This window comes from Scyliorhinus canicula, chromosome 2 (assembly GCF_902713615.1).
Source record: "Scyliorhinus canicula chromosome 2, sScyCan1.1, whole genome shotgun sequence".
NCBI classification, from domain to species: Eukaryota; Metazoa; Chordata; class Chondrichthyes; order Carcharhiniformes; family Scyliorhinidae; genus Scyliorhinus; species Scyliorhinus canicula.
Window position 1 is genome coordinate 242,279,788 of NC_052147.1, and position 24,898 is coordinate 242,304,685.

The window sequence follows — 24,898 nt, forward strand, 5'->3', positions numbered from 1 at the left end:
TCTCCCTTAAACTTTCCCCCTCTCACTTTGAAATCGTGACCCCTTGTAACTGTCACCCCCACTCTTGGGGAAAAAGCTTCTTGCTATCCACCCTGTCTATACCCCTCATGATTTTGTAGACCTCAATGAGGTTCCCCCTCAACCTCCGTCTTTCTAATGAAAATAATCCTAGTCTACTCAACCTCTCTTCATAGCGAGAGCCCTCCATACCAGGCAACATCCTGGTGAACCTCCTCTGCACCCTCTCCAAGGCATCCACATCCTTCTGGTAATGTGGCGACCAGAACTGCACGCAGTATTCCAAATGTGGCCGAACCAAAGTCCTATACAACTGTAACATGACCTGCCAACTCTTGTACTCAATACCCCGTCCAATGAAGGCAAGCATGCTGTATACCTTCTTGACCACTCTATCAACCTGCGTTGCCACCCTCAAGGTACAATGGACCTGAACTCCCAGATCTCTCTGCACATCAATTTTCCCCAAGACCCTTCCATTGACCATATAGTCCGCTCTTGAATTTGGTCTTCCAAAATGCATCACCTCGCATTTGCCTGGATTGAACTCCATCTGCCATTTCTCTGCCCAACTCTCCAATCTATCTATATGAAGTGCTGGTACTTCATATTGGTTGGGAACATGCTTGAAGTGGAGTTAGGGATTGGGGAATTTCCGTCCCCTCCGGTTGGAGGGGTCCTTTTCTGGGGTTGCTGTTCACTGTTGTTAATAATAATAACAATAATCATAATAGCTTATTGTCACAAGTAGGCTTCAATTAAGTTACTGTGAAAAGCCCCTAGTCGCCACATTCCGGCACCTGTTCGGGCAGGCTGGAATTGAATCGTGTTGCTGGTCTTGTTCTGCATTACAAGCCAGCTGTTTAGCTGTTGTCATTGCGGTTGTGGGACTGGTCGAGGGCGATTGAGGCGAGTTGCGGCTGATGCTGGTAGGCCCCAGGCTGGTCAGTGGTGGTGGCAGGCGATGAGCGGCCAGACGAACTTCCCGACGAGCAGGGGTCCTGAGGCGCTGTCCAAAATGGCGCTGAAGATGGCGGCGCCCAGGGGCGCACATGGCAGGCGCCATTAAATATGGCGGCGCCCACGGGCTGCACGTGGTCTGCAGAGAAGATGGCGGCACCCACGGGGGAGGGGGGGTATAGGAATGCTAGGCCTAGAAACAGCGGTGATCGACCGAGCCTGGCACACAGCAGCAAAATGTCCCATCTTTCTGCAGCCCTTGCAGGTTGCGCTTTGCGCCGGGCAGTGCTGCTGGGGATGTTTGGTCTGCCCACAGAAGTAGCATTTGGGCCCCCCCGGGGTTGGCAGGCTGCCGCGCAGCGCAGGCTTGCGGTGGGCTGGGACCGGTAGCTGATGGGGCCCACGATGTCCACGAGGGTGCCGTGCGGTCGGTGGCGTACGACTGGACATTAAGGGAGGCCACTGTTAGCGAGTTTGCGAGCTGCTTGGTTCCCGCAAGATCATGCGTACCCCCTTCCAATAGGCACTGGCGGATGTACGCCAACCCCATGCCCGTAACAAAAGTTTCTCTGATTAAAAGTTCCTGATTAAGCAGTCACAGTTCCTCGCCAGGATGTGCAGGGCACGCCAGAAATTGTCTAGGGACTCACCGGGGAGTTGCTGTCTCATGGACAGGAGGTGCCTGGCGTAGAGTTTGTTAACTGGTCGAACGTAATGTCCTTTCAGGAGCTCCATTGCTTCAGAGCAAGTGGGCGCATACCGGATGAGAGGAAAAATGTCAGGGCTCACCCGCGAATAAAGGACCTGGAGCTTCTGTGTGTCCGAGGGTTGTTCAGCCGATGTTCGGAGGTAGCTTTTAAAGCAGGCTAGCCAGTCGTCAAAGGCGGACGTGGCGTTGGCTGCTTGAGGGTGCAACTGTAGGCGATCAGGCTTGATGCGAAGTTCCATCATTTAAAAATCTTTGCTCAATAAATTGATGCACTATCAATTACTACAAAGACGAGCACAGTAAGAAGTCTTACAACACCAGGTTAAAGTCCAACAGGTTTGTTTCAAACACGAGCTTTCGGAGCACGGCTCCTTCTTCAGGTGAATGAGGTCTGCATTCACCTGAAGAAGGAGCCGTCTCCGAAAGCTCGTGTTTGAAACAAACCTGTTGGACTTTAACCTGGTGTTGTAAGACTTCTTACTGTGCTCACCCCAGTCCAACGCCGGCATCTCCACATCATGGCTACAAAGACGAGAGTAGTGAATAATCGAGGCTTATTGAGCAAAGATGTGTTGCCTCCTGTAGCTGCCACCAGAATGGGAGCAGCTCTGGTGAGCGCGCACATTTATACACCGCCTACTGGGCGGAGCCAGCAGGCAGGGATTTACCCATGTACCTCTAGAACAGGAGCCTTACCGTACTACATCTAATATACAGTTAGTGGTGACTACCACAGGCAGCAGAGAACTTCTTTCTTGAGCTGAGGAGTGGGGGGAGGGGAGGTCATTGGGAGGTGCCTTTGAGCAGGGGCTGCCACGCTTGCAAGTAATGCTGGTAAACGGAAGTGAGGTGGTAGGGGAGAAGGCCGAACCGGGTGTCCGGGGGGGGGGAGGTTGTTGCGACATGGCAGAGGATGAGAGATGACATGGTCAGTGGCGGAGAAGGGGACCATCTGGGATGGGCTCGATATAGGATGCAATTAAGGGGGCTGGAGTTGAGTGGGAAAGTTGACGAACTGTAGAGGGGATTGGAGGTGAGAGCTTCCGTTAAGGCTGGTAACGTAGAACGTCTGGGGACTGAATGGGCCAGTTAAAAGGTTGCAGGTGTTCACACACCTCAGGAGCTTGAAAGTGGCCTGGTCTTTCTGCAGGAGACTCACCTCCGTGTGAAGGGTCAGGTGAGGTTACGGAATAATAGTAATAATAATAATCGCTTATTGTCACAAGTAGGCTTCAGTGAAGTTACTGTGAAAAGCCCCCAGTCGCCACATTCCGGCGCCTGTTCGGGGCGGCCAGTACGGGAATTGAACCTGCGCTGCTTCCTTGTTCTGCATTACAAGCCAGCTGTTTAGCCCACTGTGCTAAACCAACCGCGAAGTGGTGGGTCGGGCAGGTTTTCCACTCTGGGCTTGATTCGAAATTGAGAGGAGTGGAGCAAAGGAGGTAAGGGATCCGGGTGGGAGATATGTGATTGTGAGTGAGGTATTGGAAAGGGCACCGGTGATGTTGGTAAATGTGTATGCCCCAAATTGGGATGATGTGGCAGCGATCCCGGATTTGGCCACGTACCAGTCGATCATGGGAGGAGATTTTAATTGTGTTCCAGAGCCGAGTGTGGATAGGTCGAGCCCCAGGCCGATGGGTAGGGTACAAATGGCAAGAGAGCTGAGTGGGTTTTTGGAGAGGACGGGTATGGTGGATCAATGGTACTTTCAGAACTGGGGGGGAAGGGATTATTCCTCCTTTTCACACATCTGTACGGTGTATTTGAGGATTGATTACTTTGTAGTGTGTTGGGAGATTTTGGTTGAGCTGGAGGGGGCAGAGTATGTGGGGATACTTATCTTGGACCATGCACCCCATTGGCTGGAGATTCGGTTTAGATTGGGACGAGAGCAGAGGCCGGGATGGAGGTTTGATTCTGGGTTGTTGGTGGATGGAGGTTTTTATGATGAGGTGTGGGCGGTGATTAGGGAGTATGTGGAGTTGGTGGCCATCAGAATGGTCAGGTGTTGGTGGCCATTTTGTTTGGGAGGCTCTGAAGGCAGTGGTCCGGGGGGGCGGGGAAATGATTTAATTTAAAGCTTCTGTGGATAGGGAAAGGAGGGAGGAACATGATCATCTGGTGAGCAGGGTATTCGAGGATGCCCACCAGGGAGTGTTTGGCAAGGAGGAAAAGGTTGCAGGGGCAGGTTGACAACGGGGAGGGCGGCAGGGCAAGAGGGGTGCAATATGAGCATGGGGAGAAGACAAGCCTCATGCTTTCGAACCAGCTGCGGAGACCAGCCGTGTCCAGAGAAATATTGAAGATACGGACGGGAGCTGGAGATGTGGTGTCGGAGCCGGGTAAGATAAACGAGGCATTTAGGGAGTGCGGCCGAGATTTGTGGCATGGGTGCAGTTGTTGTATGTAGTACCAAGGGCGAGTGTGATGACGAATAACATGAGTTTGCGAAGCTTTGACTTGCACAGGGGTACGAGGCAGGGGTGCCCGATGTCGCAGTTGTTGTTTGCACTAATCGTCGAGCCATTGGCGATGCTCTTAGGGGGTCGACGGAGTGGCATGGTATTATGAGGGGACAGAGGGAGCATCGGGTGTCGCTCTGTGCCGATGACCTGTTGCTATATGTTTCAGATCAGCTGGGGAGTATGGGAAGGATTATGGGCCTGCTGGGGAGGTTTGGAGGGTTCTCAGGGTACAAGCTGAATGTAGGGAAAAATGAGGTTTTCCTGGTGAGTGAGCTGGGAGAGCGGGCTAATTTAGGGAGGGATGCCATTTACGGTAGCGAGGGATAGGTTTAGGTATTTGGGGATTCGGGTAGCGAGGGAATGGACGGGGCTCCATAAGTGGAACTTAACGAAGCTGGTGGAGGAGGCCAGCGAGGATCTTGGGAGGTGAGATACACTGCATTTAACGTTGGTGGGGAGGGTTGAAGTGGTGAAAATGAATATTCTGCTGAGGTTCTTGTTTATTTTTCAGGCTCCCCCGATCTTTATACCAAAGGCCTCTTTTTCGGAAATTGGACACGATCATTTTGGACATTATATGGGCGGGAAAGGTGCTGAGAGTGGGGAGGAGAAGGGGTAGAATGGGTTTGGATGAAGGAGGAATCTTGTAAGGGGTCCAGTTTGAGGGCTATGATGATGGCAGCATTGCCAATGTCTCCGAGTAAGTATTCGGGGAGCCCGGTGTGCAATCCTTGTTAAGATATGGAATCAGGTTGAGGAGACATTTTTAGGGTGGAAGCGATGTCGGTGTTAAAGCTGCTGTGTGAGAGTCACATGTTTGGGCAAAGGATTGGGGGGGGATAGTGTATACAGGAGGTGGAGGGAAGTGGGCCTGGTCAAGGTGAGGGATCTGTATTTGGAGGAAGGGTTCGCCAGTCTGGAGGAGCTCGGGGAGCGGGTAGAGCTGCCGAGGGGGAGTGAGTTCAGGTATCTGCAGGTAAAAGACTTTGCGTGAAAGGTCTGGAAGGGATTCCCTAGGTTGCCGGGATAAACCCTGCTGGAACGACTGCTTCTTCTGGATGTGGAAGGGGAGTAAACAATTGGGGATATCTACAAGTGGCTGGGGGAGCAGCGAAGGCGAGTAGGTGGTGAAGGTCAAGGAGAAATGGGAAGAGGAGTTGGGAGGTAAGATCAATTGGGGAGTATGGAGTGAGGCACTGCGTCGGGTAAACGGAACCCTGTGCAAGGGTGAGTCTGATACAGTTTAAGGTGGTGCACAGGGTACATATGACTCTGGCGCGAATGAGTGGTTTCTTTCAGCAGATGAGTGTGAGAGGTGTGGGCGAAGGCCTGCGAATCGTGCACATTTAGAACAGTACAGCACAGAACAGGCCCTTCAGCCCTCGATGTTGTGCCGAGCAATGATCACCCTACTTAAACCCACGTAACCCGTATACCCGTAACCCAACAATCCCCCCATTAACCTTGCACTACGGGCAATTTAGCATGGCCAATCCACCTAACCCGCACATCTTTGGACTGTTTTGGAGCTGCGAAAGATTGGGAAGATTTTGGGCAGGAGTGTTCGTGGTTTTAGCCAGAAAAGTGGAAGTGGAGGTGAGCCCTAATCCTTTGGTGGTGATATTTGGGGTTTCCGAGGAGCCGGAGCTCATGGAGAGGAGGAAGGCCACTGTCGTGGCTTTTGCCTCTCTGATTACACGGTAGAAAATTTTGCTGGAGTAGCAGTCTGCATCGCCACTGGGGATAGCGGCTTGGTTGGGAGACCTGTACGACTTTCTGCGGTTGGAGAAGATAAAGTATGAGTTAAAGGGCTCTGCAGAGGGATTTGAGAAAAGGTGGGGGATGTTTGTGACCGTGTTTGAGGAGCTGTTCATCGCAGGGGGGGGGAGGGTGAAAAGGGGAAATAATTTGTACAGACTGTATAGTGGATTGCTGGGAAGTATGTTTCCTGGGGTTTTTATTTGTTGTAATCTGTTTTGATACATGTTTGTAATAAAATACATTTGCTGTGCACCTGGCGGAGCAGATAACTTTCTCTCTAGCTGATTCAGATGCGAGACCCTGGCCAGTAGTTTGTCAGCTATTGGTGTTTTGACATTCCCTTTCAGATGACAAAATGATCCATGGGTTACATGTAGTTTGTCATTACATATGTAGTACAGAGTGTGAATCAACTTACTAGAAAAGGGAAAGAAACAGGCGGCAATTCATAGAATCAGAGAATTTACAGTGCAGAAGGAGGCCATTCAGCCCATCAAGTCTGCACCGGCCCTTACAAAGAGCACCCTACTCAAGCCCACATCTCTACCCTATCCCTGTAACACAGTAACCCCCACTTAACCTTTTTGGACACTCAGGGCAATTTAGCATGGCCAATGCACCTAACCTGCACATCTTTGGACTGTGGGAGGAAACCGGAGCACCTGGAGGAAACCCACGCACACACGGGGAAAATGTGCAAACTCCGCACAGACAGTGACCCAAGCCGGGAATCGAACCTGGGACCCTGGAGCTGTGAAGCAATTGTGCTAATCCCTATGCTACCGTGCTGCAATTGCACACACAGGGCATGTTGACCTGTCTATTGTTTTGTGGTCATATTGTTTACTGCAGAGAAGATATCTAATTCATTTACCCAGAGGGAAAAGATCAGGGAATGTTGGCAAAATTAATTTGGGTGACCCATTCTTTAACATCCTGCGACCCTACCCAGGACTGTGACTCCCCCCCCCCCCCCCCCCCCCCCCCCCCCCACCCACTTTGAAAACCACTCTTAATGGATTTAGGAGAACTTCATAAACTTATTCCTATAGTGTCAGTACAAAATTTCCAAGTTAATCTCATACCACAGGTTGATCATTTTTAAGGGGAAGTCTATAATTGTGTTCAAATAATTACAACTTTTCAAATTAAAAGTAAATGGAAATGTTTGGAGACTCGAAGACATATTCATAAGTGGCGTGGAAAATGAGTAGATTGTGGGTACATTCCAGCCTCTACTAGAATAAGCCTGGAGTTTTTATCTCCACAACTCTGAATTTTAACAAATCTGACATCCAAGTAGAAATTGGACTGCCATTTTCCTTTAATGTTTAGTTATTCAGGTTTTTATTCTCATGAGAACTCATAGACAGGACATTGACTATTGACAGTTTTTGATATATTTACATTCTTATTACTTAAGAACTATCCTGAAATGAACATCAAAATGTCAAGCTCGGTAATCTTAACTAACCAGTTATGTTCATACTATTTTTTTGTAAATTATAAAATAACTTTACAGTTGATTGTTTTGAAATGTAGACACTATTGTAATATTAGGAAATACAACACTTTATTTACACCTAGCAAGGACTACGAACAACAATAAAAACAGAAAATATTGGATAAATTCAGCAGGTCTGGCAGCATCCGTGGAGAGAAACAAGAGTTAATGTTTTGAGCCGAAATGACCCTTCCACAGAACTGCTTATTTGTACCACATTGCTATTTGTAGTTCTTCACACGCTGTGCTGCCTTGAAATCCCACCTTGGCTCTGATGCACGATCAATTGAACGAAAGACTCAGATTGGTACAACTGTGGCTTTATTACAGTCAGATGCGTGGCCTCCTACCGCAGCTGGCGAAATGGCTGATCAGGAGGAGGACACGCATATTTATATGGCTCCTTGTGGGCGGAGCTAGCCGGCAGGGGCTACCGGCGAACCTACATATCAGGAGGCGATACCCCTGCTGAGCAGGAACTAACGCAGCTCATCGCTCATGAATGAGGATCCCCTGTCACTGTGGATGTAGGCGGGGAAACCGAACAGAGCGAAGATTGTGTTTAGGGCTTTGATGACGGTGGCAGATGTCATATCGGGGCATGGGATGGCGAAGGGGAATCTGGAGTACTCGTCGACCACGCTGAGGATTTAAGTGTTGCGGTCGGTGGAGGGGAGGGGCCCTTTGAAATCCATGCTGAGGCGTTCAAAGGGGCGGGTGGCTTTCACCAGGCGCATGCGGACTGGCCGGTAGAAGTGCGGCTTGCACTCCGCACAGACCTGGCAGCCTCTGGTGACTGTCCGTACTTCCTCGACGGAGTAGGGCAGATTGCGAGCTTTGACGAGGTGGTACAGTCGTGTGACCCCCCCGGGTGACAAAGGCTGTTTTGTAGGGCCCGGAGTCAGTCTACGTGTGTGCTGGCACATGTACCTCGGGAAAGGGCGTCGGACGGGCTCGTTGAGCTTGCTGGGGCGATACAAAATCTCATAATTATAGGTGGAGAGCTCGATTCCCCACTGCAAGATTTTATCATTTTTGATCTTGCCCCGCTGCGTGTTGTTGAACATGAAGGCTACCGACCGCTGGTCAGTGAGGACAGTGAATCTCCTGCTGGCCAGGTAATGCCTCCAATGCCGCACAGCTTCAACGATAGCTTGGGCCTCTTTTTCGACGGATGAGTGCCGAATTTCAGAGGCGCGGAGGATGCGGGAAAAGAAAGCCACGGGTCTGCCTGCCTGGTTTAGAGTGGCGGCAAGGGCAACATCTGAAGCGTCGCTTTCTACTTGAAAGGGCAGTGTTTCGTCTACTGCGTGCATCCCGGCCTTGGCTATGTCTGCTCTAATACGAGTGAATGCGGGCCTTGTCCGCATAGTTTGGGACCCACTGGGTGTAGTAGTAGAAGAACCCCAGGCAGCGTTTCGTGGGCCTTGGGGCAGTGGGGGAGGGGAAGCTCCATGAGGGGGCGCATGCAGTCGGGATTGGGCCCCAGAAGTCCGTTTTGGACTACATAGCCGAGGATGGCGAGGCGGGTCGTGCTGAACACACACTTCTCTTTATTATACGTAAAGTTGAGAAGAGTGGCGGTAGGAAGAATTTAGCGAGGCAGGCATCGTGGTCCTGCTGGTTATGGCCGCAGATGGTAACATTATCTAAGTACGGAAACATGGCCCGCAAACGGTACCGGTCGACCATTCGGCCCTTTGGAAGACCGAAACCCCGTTAGTGACACCGAAGGGAACCCTAAGAAAGTGATAGAGCCGACTGTCCACCTCGAAAGCAGTGTATGGACGGTCTGATTTCCAGATGGGAAGCTGGCGGTAGGCGGATTTCAGGTCAATTGTTGAGAAGACCCGGTACTGTGCAATCTGATTGACCATATCAGATATGCGTGGGAGGGGGTACACGTCGAGCTGCGTGTAACGATTGATGGTCTGGCTGTAGCCCACGACCATTCTGTTTCTCCCCCGTTTTAACCAGTACCACTTGGGCTCTCCAGGGGCTATTGCTGGCCTTGATAATACCCTCCCGAAGCAGCCGCTGGACTTAGGACCTGATGAAGGCCTTGTCCTGGGCACTGTACCGTATGCTTCTGGTGGCAACGGGTTTGCAATCCGCAGTTAGATTGGCAAAGAGGGAGGGTGAGTCAACCATGAGGGTCGCGAGGCTGCAAACGGTGAGTGGAGGTAGGGGCCTGCCAAATTTGAGGGCGAGGCTCTGGAAATCCAGGTCCAGCAATAGTGCAGTGCAGAGGTTAGGAAGGACGTAGTGGCGGAAACCGGTGAATTCTATGCCCTGGACTGTAGAGTGACCGTGCAGAATCCTCGGATGGGGGCAGAGTGGGATCCGGAGGCCAGGGAGATCCTTTGATTGGCGGGGTGGACCGCGAGGGAGCAGCGCCTTACCGTATCTGGGTGTATGAAGCTTTCGGTGCTCCCGGAGTCCAGCAGGCAAGAGGTCACATGGCCGTCTATTTTCATCGTTGTGGAAGCGGTGGCCAGGTTGTGTGGACGAGATTGGTCCAGCGTCATCGAGGCGAGCTGCGGGTGGTCGTCAGAGGTGTCGGATGGACCCACATCATGACGTGTAGTTGGCGTTCCAGCGGCGGCGTCCGGAGGTCCTGTGAGGAACAAAATGGCGGCGCCATTGTGGGGGCGGGACAAGATGGCGGCACCCAGAGGTTGCACGTGGCCCTGGGAGGAGAAGATGGCAGCGCCCATTGTGCAGGGGGAAGGGGGCGATTGCGGGCACGATAACGGCGACTGCGCGCGCCTGGCACACAGCTGCAAAGCGGCCCTTTTTACCGCAGGACTTGCAAGTGGCGGCGCGGGCTGGGCAGCGTTGGCGGGGGTGCTTCTGCTGACTGCAGAAGTAGCAGAGGGGACCCCCGGGTGCGCGGGTTGTCGGGCGGCGCAGGCGTATTGACCAGGAAGGGCCCCAGCTGGGGGGGTCATTTGCGGGGTCCAGGAGGGATAGGACGGGTGGGCTGCGCGGCGAGCGGGGTAGGCCTGAACGTTGCGAGAAGCGACCGTCATGGAGAGCGCTAAAGTTTTGGTCTCCGCAAGGTCGAGCGTGGCCCCTTCCAGTAGTCGTTTTCGGATGGAGTCTGACGCAACCCCTGTTACAAAGGCGTCGCGCATCAGGAGATTAGAGTGTTCAGTGGCTGTAACGGCCTGACAGTCACAGTCCTGTACGAGTGGGATTAGGGCCCGCCAGAAGTCTTCGATTGACTCACCAGCTAGTTGGGAGCGAGTGGCGAGTACGTGCCTGGCGAAGATTGTGTTTGATTTCTGCGCATAGTTCTCTTTTAGGAGTGCCATTGCTTCTGCGTAATTCGGGGCATCCTGGATCAACGGGAACATGCTGGAGCTCAACCTGGAGTACAGGACCTGTATCTTCTGAGCTTCCGTCTGCGCGGCAGTCGCAGCGTTGATGTAGGCCTCAAAACAAGCTAGCCAGTGATTAAAGTCCTTTCTGGCGTTGGGCGACTGTGGATCCAGCTGCAGGCGATCTGGTTTGATTCTGATATCCATGTTTTAGAAAATCTGACTGTAATACATTGATGCACAATCAATTGCACGAAAGACTCAGATTGGTACAACTGTGGCTTTATTACAGTCAGATGCGTAGCCTCCTACTGCAGCTGGCGAAATAGCTGATCAGGAGGAGGACACGCATATTTATATGGCTCCTTGTGGGCGGAGCTAGCCGGCAGGGGCTACCGGCGAACCTGTAGTGCAGGTCCTACCGTACATCCCCTAATACAGGTGCACAGTGGTTCACCACAGGCTCGAGTCATAGAATCATAGAATCCAACCAACAACATTCTGACTCAGACCAGAACTGTAGCTGACACCACGCGTTAATAACCATTTAACGTTTTTGATATGTTTTGTCTGAGTGGCAGAAAGAAGATGCTGCAATTGACATTGGCACTCTTTGTTTAGAGGGAAAAAGCAGGGTTCCAAATAGCCTGCTGAACATTTGTCCACTCGTTTGGTGACTGGAATCTGCAATCTTGGGTAATGATCTTGTGCTTCCCCAGGAGGTGATTGTTGAAAAAAGAGGGGAAAAGAATTCTGTAAATTTATCATGTTCCATCTTTATTCTTTCATAGGATGTGGGCATTGCTGGCAATGCCAGAATTTATTGCCAATCTTGAATTGGCCATGAGGAAATGGTGGGGAGCTGCCTCCTGAACCACTGCTGACCACCTGGTGCAAGTAAATGCAGCAACAGTGAATGAACGGCAATATAGTTCCAAGTTAAGCTGGTGTGTGACTTGCAGGCAGCGATGTTTCCATGCTTCTGCAGCCTCGTCCTTTCAGGTGGTAAGAGGCGACTGGTTTGGAAGGTGCTGTCGAAAGAAGCTTGGTGAGTTGCTGAAGTGCATCTTGTGTATGTCTCACACTGCTGCCACTGCATTATGGTGGAGGGAGTGAGTGTTTAAAGTGATGGATAAGGTGCTGAACAAGTGGGATGCTTTCTGTCCGGGATGGTGCCAAGCGTCTTGAGTGTTGGAGTTGCACTCTTGGCAAGATACCCCTGACTTGTGCTGGTTTAGCACAGGGCTAAATCGCTGGCTTTTAAAGCAGACCAAGGCAGGCCAGCAGCACGGTTAAGTTCCCGTACCAGCCTCCCCGAACAGGTGCTGGAATGTGGCGACTAGGGGCTTTTCACAGTAACTTCATTTGAAGCCTACTTGTGACAATAAGTGAGTTTCGTTTAGTTTCATAAATGGTAAACAGAATTTGGAGAAAGGTGGTGACTTTTCACAATTTCTCAATCAGCCTCTGATCTCTTGTAGCCGCAGTATTTATTTGGCTGATCTACTCCTCAGTTTCTGGTCAATGATAACACCTCCCCAGAATGTTGATTGTGGGGGATTCAGCAATGGTGATGCCATGGTGGCACAGAGGTTAGCACTGCCGCCTCACAGTGCCATGGGCCCATGTTCGATTCTAACCTCTGGTGACTGTGTGGAGTTTGTATGTACCCCCTGCCACAACGTGTCTGCTTGAGTTTCCTCCAGGTGCTCTGGTTTCCTCCTATAGTCCAAAGCCGTGCAGGTAGGTGGATTGACCATGCTAAATTGCCACTTAGTGTCAAAGGTTAGGTGGGGATAGGCAGGGGAGTTGGCCTAAATTAGGATGTTCTTTCGGAGAGTCAGTGCAAACTTGATGGACCAAATAGTTTCCTGCAGCACTGTAGGGGTTCTATGATTGAATCATAGAATTTACAGTGCAGAAACAGTGGACAGCACGGTAGCATGGTGGTTAGCATAAATGCTTCACAGCTCCAGGGTCCCAGGTTCGGTTCCCGGCTGGGTCACTGTCTGTGCGGAGTCTGCACGTCCTCCCCGTGTGTGCGTGGGTTTCCTCCGGTTGCTCTGGTTTCCTCCCACAGTCCAAAGATGTGCGGGTTAGGTGGATTGGCCATGCTAAATTGCCCGTAGTGTCCTAAAAAGTAAGGTTAAGGGGGGGGGGGGGTTGTTTGGTTACGGGTATAGGGTGGATACGTGGGTTTGAGTAGGGTGATCATGGCTCGGCACAACATCGAGGGCCGAAGGGCCTGTTCTGTGCTGTACTGTTCTATGTTCTATGAAAGAGGCCATTCAACCCATCGCATCTGCACCGGTCCTTGGAAAGAGCACCCTACCTAAGCCCACACCTGCACCCTAGGATTCTCACCAATGTACCATGCTTCCAGTCAGGGAACAAGTCAGCAATCGAGGACATTCAGCCTCTGCATTACAAGCCAGCTATTTAGCCCAATATGCTAAACCAGCCCCAATGATTATGATTCGATTGGGTTGGATTTGTTTATAGTCACGTGTACCAAGGTACAGTGAAAAGTATTTTTCTGCGAGCAGCTCAAACACATCATTTAGTACATGAAAAGAAAAGAAAATACAAAATGGGGCAACACAAGATACACAATGTAAACACACAGACTCCGGCATTGGGTGAAGAGTACAAGCAATAACTTGTAAATTTTGCTCGAGTGAAAGCAGGCAGAACCATTGTTCTTATAAATATGGATGGGTGCTTATGTTTTTAAAGGTAATAGTGTCAAAATAATATTTCCCTAATCCTCCAATGGAAGCAATTTAACACCAATTTTGCAATGAAATTTGCGTGAAATGTAATACACAATTTCAAAATTTAGAAACTTTAGTGCAACCTGTATGAAACAGCTTTTTATAAAATATATACTTCACATTTTTTAGAATTAGCAAATTTGATTCTCCATACAAATGCATAATTTCTTGCACATCATTTTTTCCCCTCATTATTGAATATTCTTCTAATATCCAGGGGTGGCTCTTGAGACTACTGCTGCTTGAAATTGTTTCCGCTATTAATTTTAATTTTGACTTCCCGTAACGGCGGTTTCTGTTTCTTTACAATGAATGGATGTTGAAGGAGCTGTTTTGCTGAAGGGCGTTCATGCTGGTCACTAGATTCAAGAGAATTTTAAAAATAAAATTATTGATATGCTATTACTCTATCTTATCAGACAATGAAATATATTCATATTGATAATTCCATTAATAACTTGACCTGGCACTAGTTTGCCAAGATTGTTTTACTGGGGCAAGAATAACCAAATACTTGTGAAATTTATTTCACTTAATTATAGCATTTACCATATTCACAAGATCATATTATTGAGGTTTTGTTTAAAATTTGCAAGATCAAATATTATTTCAGATGTTTGCTTACTTTGCTTTGTACAATGGGTGTTGTTGCGATATGCAAACCACTGACTCATCCATGCTACAAGAATCCATCACTTTATTTGAATTCAGACAAATTTTAAAGAGGAGTGTTGTGTTTAATGTATTTCAAAATTTTCAACACTGCTTTTGACTTATGGCAGAGAGATGGTTGAACATTTTCAGGGAGGATTACCATCTGCCACTTGTCTCAAGTAATTTTTTTTCCTGGTATTGTCCCTTCAGGTGTTAAACTTTGCAGGGATGTCCAGTTTTCTTAGGCAGCAGGGCAGCCTTGATGTCCTCCCAGTAGCTTTTTGAACTCTTCATCATTGTGGATGGTGAGTTGCAGTTGGCACGGGTGATGCAGGCCTGCTTCTTGTCTTAGGCCTTGTTACCCACTAGCTCCAGCAGCTTGACAGTCAGGTAATCTACAGTGGCTAAGTAGACAGAGCCTGAAACCTCCCCTGCACAACAGCAAGTGGATGCGGCAGAGGGGAGCAGATGTTAGCTGTAGAGTGATCTTGACCTCCGGTTTTACTGCAACTTGATGTTTTGTTGTTGATGGAACTGGTGAAACTCCACCCATCTTTTATGTTAACCTACCATTTATCAGCGCATCCTGGTCAGGTCCTGTTATAGGCTGCATTGTTATCAGCTCATGTTTACATCAAGACTCTGACATCTGTGTTCACTACTTGTCCACACTTAGCATACCTCTATTAACATGCAAATATCTTGCTGATGTTAAACGTTTATAAAAGACCAAATAAACTTTAAAAACTGAAGTCACAATTTACCTAATGCACAGCAATGTATTAAAAAAATGTTTTGACAGTAATCTCAATTTGATTATTATGATTAAGGCACCAATTAAAAAAATCAATATAACCAATAAAATTGTTTTTCTTTTCAACTATTTCATCCGCCAATTTTCGTTTAAGAATTGAAACGTCTAGGGTTCAATAAAAGTTTCAAACCTAAGAAACATAGCCAGATTGTGCAGCTAAGGAGCTTTAAACTTAACTAGAGCATTTATACATTTATAATGGCCTAGATTTTGCAGTCAATGGGAACAAATGGTGCTTGCATTGTTGAACTTATAGCTGCTAACCTTTGAGCTACAACCTAGGGCCATCTTACATCTGAAATAATGCAGTGCCCTTTACAGTGGTTGTGGGAACTGTGACTATGGCAAGCCACAGCTTATTTTATACAACCAATCACATTTGATCCTCTGTATAAACCAAGAGGTGCAAGTTAAAATATTAAATTCAATGTGAAGTCAGGTACAGAAATCAAAGTAGAGAAAGAAAGAGCTAAAGAGAAAAGTAAATCTACACCAAGTGAAATCCTGAGGCAACGTGACTGGACACATCAATTTCTTTGGTGGGGGAATCATGTGATGTGAGCATGAGATCAGCTGTGTTGGCGGAAGCTGTGGCTCTGCTCATCATGTAATCCTTTATTTTATCCTGATACACGTTTCATATTTGTCTTTTCTTGGGATATATGTCTTGTGCTATGTCCTTGGAGGATCTGGGTTGGTGTTTTGTGGAGACGGGCTGAGATAAATTGTAGAAAATCCTCGTTTGACAATGCTGGTCGGAGTGGGCTGGAGTGGCCTAGGTTGCAGTGGCATCATTGCAGGTGCACAGTCTTTCACCTTGGTGGTGCTGTGTGCATCTGGATGATGGCCACTATTGAGAATGGTGTTCTGGGTGAAGATCTCTACTCTGGTGCAGGATTTTAGAGCTCACTATGAAGATTTGCAAGGTATCCTTGGGCGAACAGTGTAGGCGCTTAAGATGTTTTGCATTCGGAAGAGTACTTGCCCTGGAAGGGGCCCGCCTTCGAGACGCTGAAATCCTGTTGCTTGGCGGGTCGGTTATTCTGATAGGTTTGGGAGGTAGGGGTTAGGCATAGAACATATACAGTGCAGAAGGAGGCCATTTGGCCCATCGAGTCTGCACCGACCCACTTAAGCCCTCACTTCCACCCTATCCCCATATCCCAATAACCCCTCCTAACCTTTTTTGATCACTAAGGGCAATTTAGCATGGCCAATCCACCTAACCTGCACATCTTTGGACTGTGTGAGGAGACTGGAGCATCCGGAGGAAACCCACTCAGACACCGGGGAACGTGCAAACTCCGCACAGACAGTGACCCAAGCCGCGAATCGAACCTGGAACCCTAGAGTTGCAAAGCAACAGTGCAGCGAGAAGTGAGAGGCACGTTCCTGACTGAGTTTGCGAATTGGCTGCCATGCTTGACTTGGAGGCTGGGTATATCAGGTTCGACAGAGTAGAGGATCCAATCTTGCCTGGGTGCAGTTGAGCCCCCCTACCACTGGCCCTATATAATCCTATCCTTGAGCGGGTTTGGAGGTGGCTAAGCAGGTCGAGTTAACCCCGTCCACCCCTGCCGGGGCCTAGGCTATTGGTTGCTTGGGCGTCGGCATGGTGGAAATGGAGGTGCTTAGTTCGTTGGAATCCTTGAGAGAACCTGAGGCATGTTCATTGATCCTGTCTTGGCATCATCCTTCTCGAGCAACATAGTGTCAGTATCCTGAAATTCTTCTATAATCCTGGACGTTGCTCTCTTATGATTATGTTGTGATTATTTGATATTTTTTCTTATCATAGAATAGAATTATAGAATTTACAGTGCAGAAGGAGGCCATTTGGCCCATCGAGTCTGCACCGGTCCTTGGAAAGAGCACCCTACTTAAACTCAAACCTCCACCCTATCCCCGCAACCCAGTAACCCCACCTAACCTCCTTGGACACTAAGGGGCAGTTTAGCAATTTGCCTAACCTGTACATCTTTGGTCTGTGGAAGAAAACCGGATAATCTGGAGGAAACCCACGCAGACACTGGGAGAACGTGCAAACTCCGCACAGACCCAAGCCGGGAATCGAACCTGGGAACCTGGAGCTGTGAAGCAGCAGTGCTAACCACCGTTGTACTGCTGTTCTCCTGTTCCCTCTGTATTCACGTATGTTGAACCTTTAGTTTTTCTTGCAGTGCTGTACCATTCCTGTAGTTTTGTCACCTTATTGTTTAAAATTAAAACCTCAATAAATATAATTGTTTTAAAAAATCAATTTTCAGTGATAGGTTAGGCTGTTAGACAGTAAAGAAGACTTAATGCCACTGATAATCACTAGAATCTGTTCGGGAAGAGGTAAGAAATAGTAAAGATAGCAAGTCACTTGGAATAGTTTATAGGCCCCCTAACTGTAACCATACTGTAGGATGGCATATACAGGAAGAAATTTTGGGGGCTTGTGACAAACGCATGGTGATAATTATGGATGATTTTAATCTACATAGAGATTGGCTTTATCATATTGGCAGAACATGAAAGATTTTTGTATTCTCTTGTTTGAGAGGGGTCTATTACAATGGACGTGTTGAAGGGAGTGAAGGCAACTTTGTTATAGCACAGTGATCAAATTACCTCATTGGAGGTTGAGATCTTGTTGGCGGAGGAGAAAAACAACATCCTGAGGGTGAAGTGGTTGTCCTGCAGAACAGGTCAAGGAGACCTAACCGCAGTATCGTGGGGTTGCCAGAGGGGATAGAGGGCTTGAATCCCACTGAGTATTTTCCGCAGATATTCAGGAAGCTGGTGAGGTGAGGGTGGGGAGATAACCCCTCCAGTTTTGGATAGGGCCCATCAAACTCTGGTAGAAGCCCTGGGCAAACACACCACCTATGTGCAGAGGTTGTAAGATTCCACAGCTTCTGAAAGAGAAGCAACAGGACCTGAAGTGGGCAAAAGAAAATCTAGACTCAAGATGGGAAGGGTGTACCATATGGATATCAAAACATTGGAGCGCAGCTGCCAGGGAGGAGGGTGGCCTTTAATAAGGCAAAGGCAGCGTTATACCACAGGGAGTGAGGTTTGGGGGGGGGGGGGGGGGTACCCAGCGAGGCTGCGGGTTACTCAAGGGCCGAAAGACGACTATTTCAATATCTCGGAGGAGGCTGAGGCCTTTGTTAAAGAATGTGGTCTTGAACTCAATTCAAGGGGTCCTGTGGGGACTTTTATGACTGTTGATGGGATTAGATTTGTTTGGGATTCCTTGAATACTGTATATATTTGTTTTTTGGGGTTTGCATTTGTTGTATGGGGGACAGGCTGGGGACCAATGTGATTATGGGGTAATGGTTAATGTAATACAGTAGTCCCCCTTTATAACGCGGGTGTTGGGGTCCAAGACAACCACCCGCGTTGCATCCGAGCCGCGGATATCCACGATGGGGGTTTTAAATTTATTTAAAAATCTATGCTAGCGCTTCCCCTTGTGAGTCTACGGGGGGCGGGGGGAGAGGTCAGACCCCCGTAGACTCACAATGGGAAGCGCTAGCATAGATTTTTAAATAAATTTAAAACCCCCATCGTGGATCTAATTAAAACAGTGTCAATTTCAGCGGCCGGCTCACTTTGATCCGGAGAGGGAAGCTGCTCTCTCACTGAAACAATCAGCCGGCCGCTGAAATTGACACTGCCGGCTGCTCTCTCCCTCCAATCCAACTTTTAAGTTTTAATGTTTCTGATTGGAGGGAGAGAGCAGCCGGCAGTGTCAATTTCAGCGGCCGGCTGATTGTTTCAGTGAGAGCGCAGCTTCCCTCTCCGGATCAAAGTGAGCCGGCCGCTGAAATTGACACTGCCGGCTGATTGGAGGGAGAGAGCAGAGAACACAGGAGGAGGTCATACGGGCCTCTGCAAGACCAGCATGGTCTCACATCGCCCCTCCCCTCTGTAGCTGGGGTTCAGGCTGTGGCTGCTGGGATACAGGCTGTGGCTCCTGGGGTACAGGCCGTGGCTGCTGGGCTTCAGGCTGTGGCTGCTGGGGTACTGTGGCTGCTGGGCTTCAGGCTGTGGCTGCTGGGGTACTGTGGCTGCTGGGGTTCAGGCTGTGGCTGCTGGGGTACTGTGGCTGCTGGGGTTCAGGCTGTGGCTGCTGAGGTACTGTGGCTGCTGGGGTTCAGGCTGTGGCTCCTGGGGTACAGGCCGTGGCTGCTGGGGTACAGGCCGTGGCTGCTGGGGTACTGTGGCTGCTGGGGTTCAGGTTGTGGCTGCTGGGGTACAGGCTGTGGCTGCTGGGGTACTGTGGCTGCTGGGGTTCAGGCTGTGGTGCTGGGGTACAGGCTGTGGCTGCTGAGGTACTGATTGGAGGGAGAGAGCAGCGGGCAGTGTCAATTTCAGCGGCCGGCTGATTGCTTCAGTGAGAGAGCAGCTTCCCTCTCCGGATCAAAGTGAGCTGGCCGCTGAAATTGACACTGCCGGCTGCTCTCTCCCTCCAATCAGAAACATTAAAACTTAAAAGTTAGATTGGAGGGAGAGAGCAGCGGGCAGTGTCAATTTCAGCGGCCGGCTGATTGTTTCAGTGAGAGAGCAGCTTCCCTCTCCGGATCAAAGTGAGCTGGCCGCTGAAATTGACACAACTGACAGTTGGGGTCCATAAGCCCCCCCGCGGTATATCGCGAACCGCGGTATTGCGGAGCGCGGTATAACGGGGGACTACTGTAGTAATGGAAATACATTGTCCCTGTAGGGAATTTAAGCATTGTGGGGGTGGTGGATTTTGATTTCTACATATGTAACGGGGAGGGGTTAGGGAGCTTCTTTTCTCCTTGTTCCTTAATATTCAACCTGAGTGGGGAGGCTGTCTCGCTCATAGTGTGGTGGGCGGAGAAGCTGCGGCCTGTTTGAACCATGTCCAAACAGATCCATGAGCCTTGCTTTGTTTGGTGGGGGAGATAGGGTTGGTGAGGAGGGTGTATCGTTCTCTGGGAAGCAATCAGATTCTTGGGGAAGAGGGGGAATGGTCTGACCAAGGTTTTTCTTTGTCTCCCTTTGGCTGGTGTTGGCAGCCATCTTGGGTTGGCCTTGGGCCTAGGTATTTGGTGTGGGATAATCCTTTGTGGTGTAAATGGCTGACTCTGGGTTGAGGTGGGGGCGGGGGGAGTGAGACAGGTTGGTCACATGGAACATATGGGCGTTGGAGTGGGCCCAGTGAAGGAGTAGAATTTTCTCTCACCTGAACAATTTAAGAGCCGACATGGTGCTTTTGCAGGAGACTCATTTGCTGGTGAGGGACAAGACCAGACCAGACTCCAGAGGAAGTGGATGGACCAGGTATTTTATTCATGCTACGACAGTAGGGTCCGGGAGTGGCAATTTTAATTAACAAGCGGTTTCACTTTTTAGTGGACCAGGTCATGGCAGACTTGGGTGGCAGGTATGGAATTGTTACTAGGTCATTGGTGGGTAGGTTGGGAGTTTTGGTAAATGTATATGCCCTGAATTGGGACGATGTGGCATTTATAAGGAAGTTATTGGCCTTCATCCCAGACATGCACCAGCTGATTTTGGGGGGAAATTTAAACTGTGTGCTTGAACTGAAGTTAGACCGCTCTAAGCCGATGTAATTGACTCCTTCAGGGATAGCAAAGGCACTGTTAGCATTTAGTGGGGAGTGGACCCGTGGCGGGTCCCAGGGTCATAAGGTACACTCGAGCATAAATTTCTTTTTGATGGGTAGGTCCTCCTTCTCGGGGTGAAGAAAGCAGAATATTCAGCTATAGGCATTTCAGGACCATGTCCCGCAGTTGGGTGAACTTGGTTTTAGAAGTGGGCCATGTTTAATGTCCAGTATGGAGGATAGACGGCGGCTACTGGCGAATGTGGGGTTCTGTGGGCACGTTTCTAAAGCTATAGATGAGTGTGAAGGGTTCAATGCGACTGATCTATCTCTACCTCCATTCTGTGGGAGGCCTTGAACACAGTCATCAGAGGGGACATTTTTATATAATAATCTTTTATTGTCACTAAGGCGCACAGGAATAGGGAGGCAAGGAAAGAGCACCAGAAGTTAGTTGACGATATTCTGGGTTTGGACAACATGTATTTGAGTACCCCGGAGCTCCTGTCGAATAGGAAGAAGCTGCAGATGTTCTCTATGGGTAAGGCCGGCCGTCTCTTGGCTCACCAGGTGAGGCGGCAGGCGGTGTTTCGGCAGATCATTCAGGTCAGCGACTCGAGTGGAAAGCTGGTATCCACCCTGCACAGAATTAACTATGCTTTTGAGGCTTTTGTAAGAATCTTTACAGGCCGGTCCCATCAAGTGCCAGTGGGAGGGTTGGATATTTCTGTATTTTTTTGGAGCGTCTGGAATTTCCTGTGGTTGGGGAAGAGAACCACGAAGAGTTGGAGGCACCTCTATGTCCTGGGACGTCTTAGCAGCTATAGCGCAGTTGCAAACGATAAGGCCTCAAGGCTGGTGGTAACAGCAATGGACGCAGAGAAAGCCTTTGACCGGGTGGAGTGGCAGTATCTCTGGGAAACGCTGGGGAGGTTCGGGTTTGATGAGGGCTTTATTGGCTGGGTGACATTGCTGTACTAGGCGCCTGTAGCAAGTGCATGTACAAACCGGCTGAGGTCGGGGTACTTCGAGCTTCACCGGGGAACGAGGCAGGAGTGTCCCCTCTCCCCGTTACTATTTGCCCTAGCTATAGAACCACTAGCTATGGCGCTGAGAGCCTCAAGGAACTGGCGGGGACTGGTTCGGGGGGAGGTGGAACATTGGGTCTCGCTATACGCGGATGATTTGCTCCTGTACATTTCGGACCCTGTGGAGGGGATGGGGGAGGTTCTGCAGATCCTGAGGAATTTTGATAGTTTTTCAGGGTGCAAACTGAACATGGGAAAGAGCGAGTTGTTTGTGATCCAGGCCAAGGGGCAGGAGGAGAGACTTAAAGAGCTGCCGCTCAGGATGGTAGAGAAAAGTTTTCGTTACCTGGGTATACCGGTGGCCAGGAAATGGGATGCCCTGCACAGGCTCAACCTGACCCGGTTGGTGGAGCAAATGGAAGGGGAGTTTAAAAGGTGGGACATGCTCCCGCTGTCACTGGCAGGGAGGGTGCAGACCGTGAAAATGACTGTCCTCCCCAGATTTTTGTTTGCCTTTCAGTGCCTCCCCATCTTCATCCCTAAGGCCTTTTTTAAAGCGGGTGAGTAGGATCATTACGGGCTTTGTGTGGGCGAATAAGATCCCGCGAGTAAGGAGATCGCTGTTGGAGAGCAGTCGGGGTTGGCGCTGCCAAACTTTTGCAACTACTACTGGGCGGCCAATATAGCTATGATTAGGAAGTGGGTGATTTGGGGGGGGGGGGGGGGGGGGGGGCGTGGGAGCAGCTGGAGGTGGTGTCATGTAAAGGTACTAGTCTGGGAGCTTTGATAACAGCTCCTTTGCCATTCTCGCTGACCCCTTACTCCACAAGTCCGGTGGTGGTGACGACACTGCGGATCTGGGGATAGTGGAGGAGGTACAAGAGGGTGGAGGGAGCGTCGGGCTGGACCCCGATATGCAACAATCACAGGTTTGTCCCGGGTAGGATGGATGGTCGGTTCCAGAGCTGGCAGAGGGCAGGCATCAGAAGGATGGGAGATCTGTTCATAGACGGAAGCTTTCCCAGTTTGAAGGCGCTAGAGGACAAATTTAATCTGCCGCCAGGAAATGCCTTTAAATATCTGCAAGTACAAGTCTTCCTGAAAAAACAGGTAGTGGCCTTTCCGAAGCTGCCGCCACTGAGGATACAGGACAGGGGAAGGAGTCGGATATCTACCAGGAACTACAGGAGGCGGAGAAAACCCCAGTGGAGGAGCTCAAGGGCAAGTGGGAGGAGGAGCTAGGTGAGGAGTTGGAAGCGGGTCTGTGGGCAGAGGTCCTGGGCAGGGTTAATTCCTCCTCATCATGTGCCTGGCTCAGTCTAATTCAATTGCAGGTGGTCCACCGGGCAGCGAGAATGAGTAAGTTTTTTGGGGTAGAAGACATTTGTATGAGGTGCAAGGGCAGCCCTGCAAACCATGTCCACATGTTTTGGGCATGCCCGGAGCTTAGAGTGTTCTGGCAAGGGTTCGCGAGTCAATGTCCAAGGTGCTTAACACATGGGTGGCGCCGAGTCCAGAGATAGCGATCTTTCGAGTGTCAGAAGACCCGGGAGTTCAGAGGGCGAAAGAGGCCGACGTCTTGGCCTTTGCCTCCCTCGTAGCCCAGAGATGGATTTTATTAATGTGGAGGGACTCGAAGCCCCCTAGTGTAGAGACTTGTGTTAACTACATGGTTGGGTTTCTCAGCCTCGAGAAAATAAAGTTTGCCTTAAGAGGGTCTACGCGAGGGTTCTCTTGGAGGTGGCAGCCGTTCGTCGACTTTCTCAGGGAAAATTAAAATGTCAGCAGCAGCAGCAATCCGTGTGGGGGGGCGGTGTGTGAGTGCTTCATTGGGATGGTGTGAGAAGACTGAGTTGCGTGGGGTAATGTCTATTTAATTGTTATTGTATATTCTCTTTTTGCACTATGTTAATGTTCACTCTAGTTTGTTTTGTTATTATGGTTGCTACTGTTTTGTTATGAAAAATTCTGCAAAACTTTAATAAAAATACTTTATATTAAAAAAAAGGCCTCAAGGCTGGATGGGTTTCTAGTGGAGTTTTAAAAGCAATTTGCCGGACAGTTGGTCCCGTTGATGGTGGACATGTTTAAGGACTCTCTGACTCGGGGCTCCCTTCCAGCAACACTATGCAGGCATCAATTTCCCGTCTGTTGAATCATAGAATTTACAGTGCAGAAGGAGGCCATTCGGCCCAATGGGTCTGCATCGGTCCCTGCAAAGAGCATCCTACTCAAGCCCACGTATCACCCTATCCCCGTAACCCCCACTTAATCTTTTTGGACACTAAGGGTAATTTAGTATGGTCAATACACCTAACCTGCACATCTTTGGACTGTGGGAGGAAACCCGGAGGAAACCCACGGAGACGCAGGGAGAACGTACAGCCTCCGCACAAACAGTGACTTAGCCGGGAATCGAACCTGGGACCCTGGAGCTGTGAAGCAACTGTGCTAACCACTATGCTACCGTGCTGCACAAAAAAGATAATCCTGTGGAATGAGGGTTGTATCATTTTATTTCATTGCTGAATGGTGATGCCAAGGTATTGGCTAAGGTACTAGCAATGAGGTTAAAGCCCTGTCTCCCTGGGGTGATAGGTGAAGATCAGGCAGGATTTGTTGAGGACCAGTAACTCTTGTCTAATGTCTGCCGATTTAAATATAGTTCTGTCCCCGCCTGCAGGGCCTGATCCAGAGGTAGTTGTGTCTTTGGGTGCCGAGAAGGCGATTAGCAGGGTGGAATGGAAGTACCTGTTTACAGTTTTGGAGAGGTTTGGTCCTGGACCAAAGTTTGTTTCATGGATATGTCTATTGTAGAAGCCCCCTAAACTAAACCAACACCTTTTAGTTCAGGGTACTTTTAACTGGGTAGAGGAATCAGACGGGTGTGCAATGTCTCTTCTCCCATTTGTATTGGTGATTGCGCCCCTGGCTATGGCTTTGCGGACTTCAAGAAAGTGGGGGGGGGGGGGGGGGGTGGAACATAGGGTTATAGGATGTCCCTATACACCGACAACCTAGTGCTTTACGTATCGGACCCAGTCCCCACTATGAGTGATATAATGGAGCTGCTGAAGAGCATTGGCACTTTATTGGGATACAAGTTGAATCTGTGAGTACACATAAGAACATAAGAACTAGGAGCAGGAGTAGGCCATCTGGCCCCTCGAGCCTGCTCCGCCATTCAATGAGATCATGGCTGATCTTTTGTGGACTCAGCTCCACTTTCCGGCCCGAACACCATAACCCTTAATCCCTTTATTCTTCAAAAAACTATCTATCTTTACCTTAAAAA

At 49.5% G+C, this 24,898-nt stretch overlaps 1 protein-coding gene across 5 annotated transcripts in view; it reads right to left on the reverse strand.

Moving 5' to 3' along the window:
* Positions 1-13,669: 13,669 nt before the first annotated feature.
* Positions 13,670-24,898, reverse strand: part of map3k19 (mitogen-activated protein kinase kinase kinase 19) — a 150,171-nt gene continuing 138,942 nt past the window's right edge. For all 5 annotated transcript variants that reach the window (XM_038789887.1, XM_038789888.1, XM_038789889.1 and 2 more), the window contains one exon: positions 13,670-13,876. In XM_038789887.1, coding sequence (XP_038645815.1) covers positions 13,750-13,876 — 127 coding nt within the window. In that variant the 3' untranslated portion in view covers positions 13,670-13,749. The remainder of the gene's footprint in view (positions 13,877-24,898) is intronic.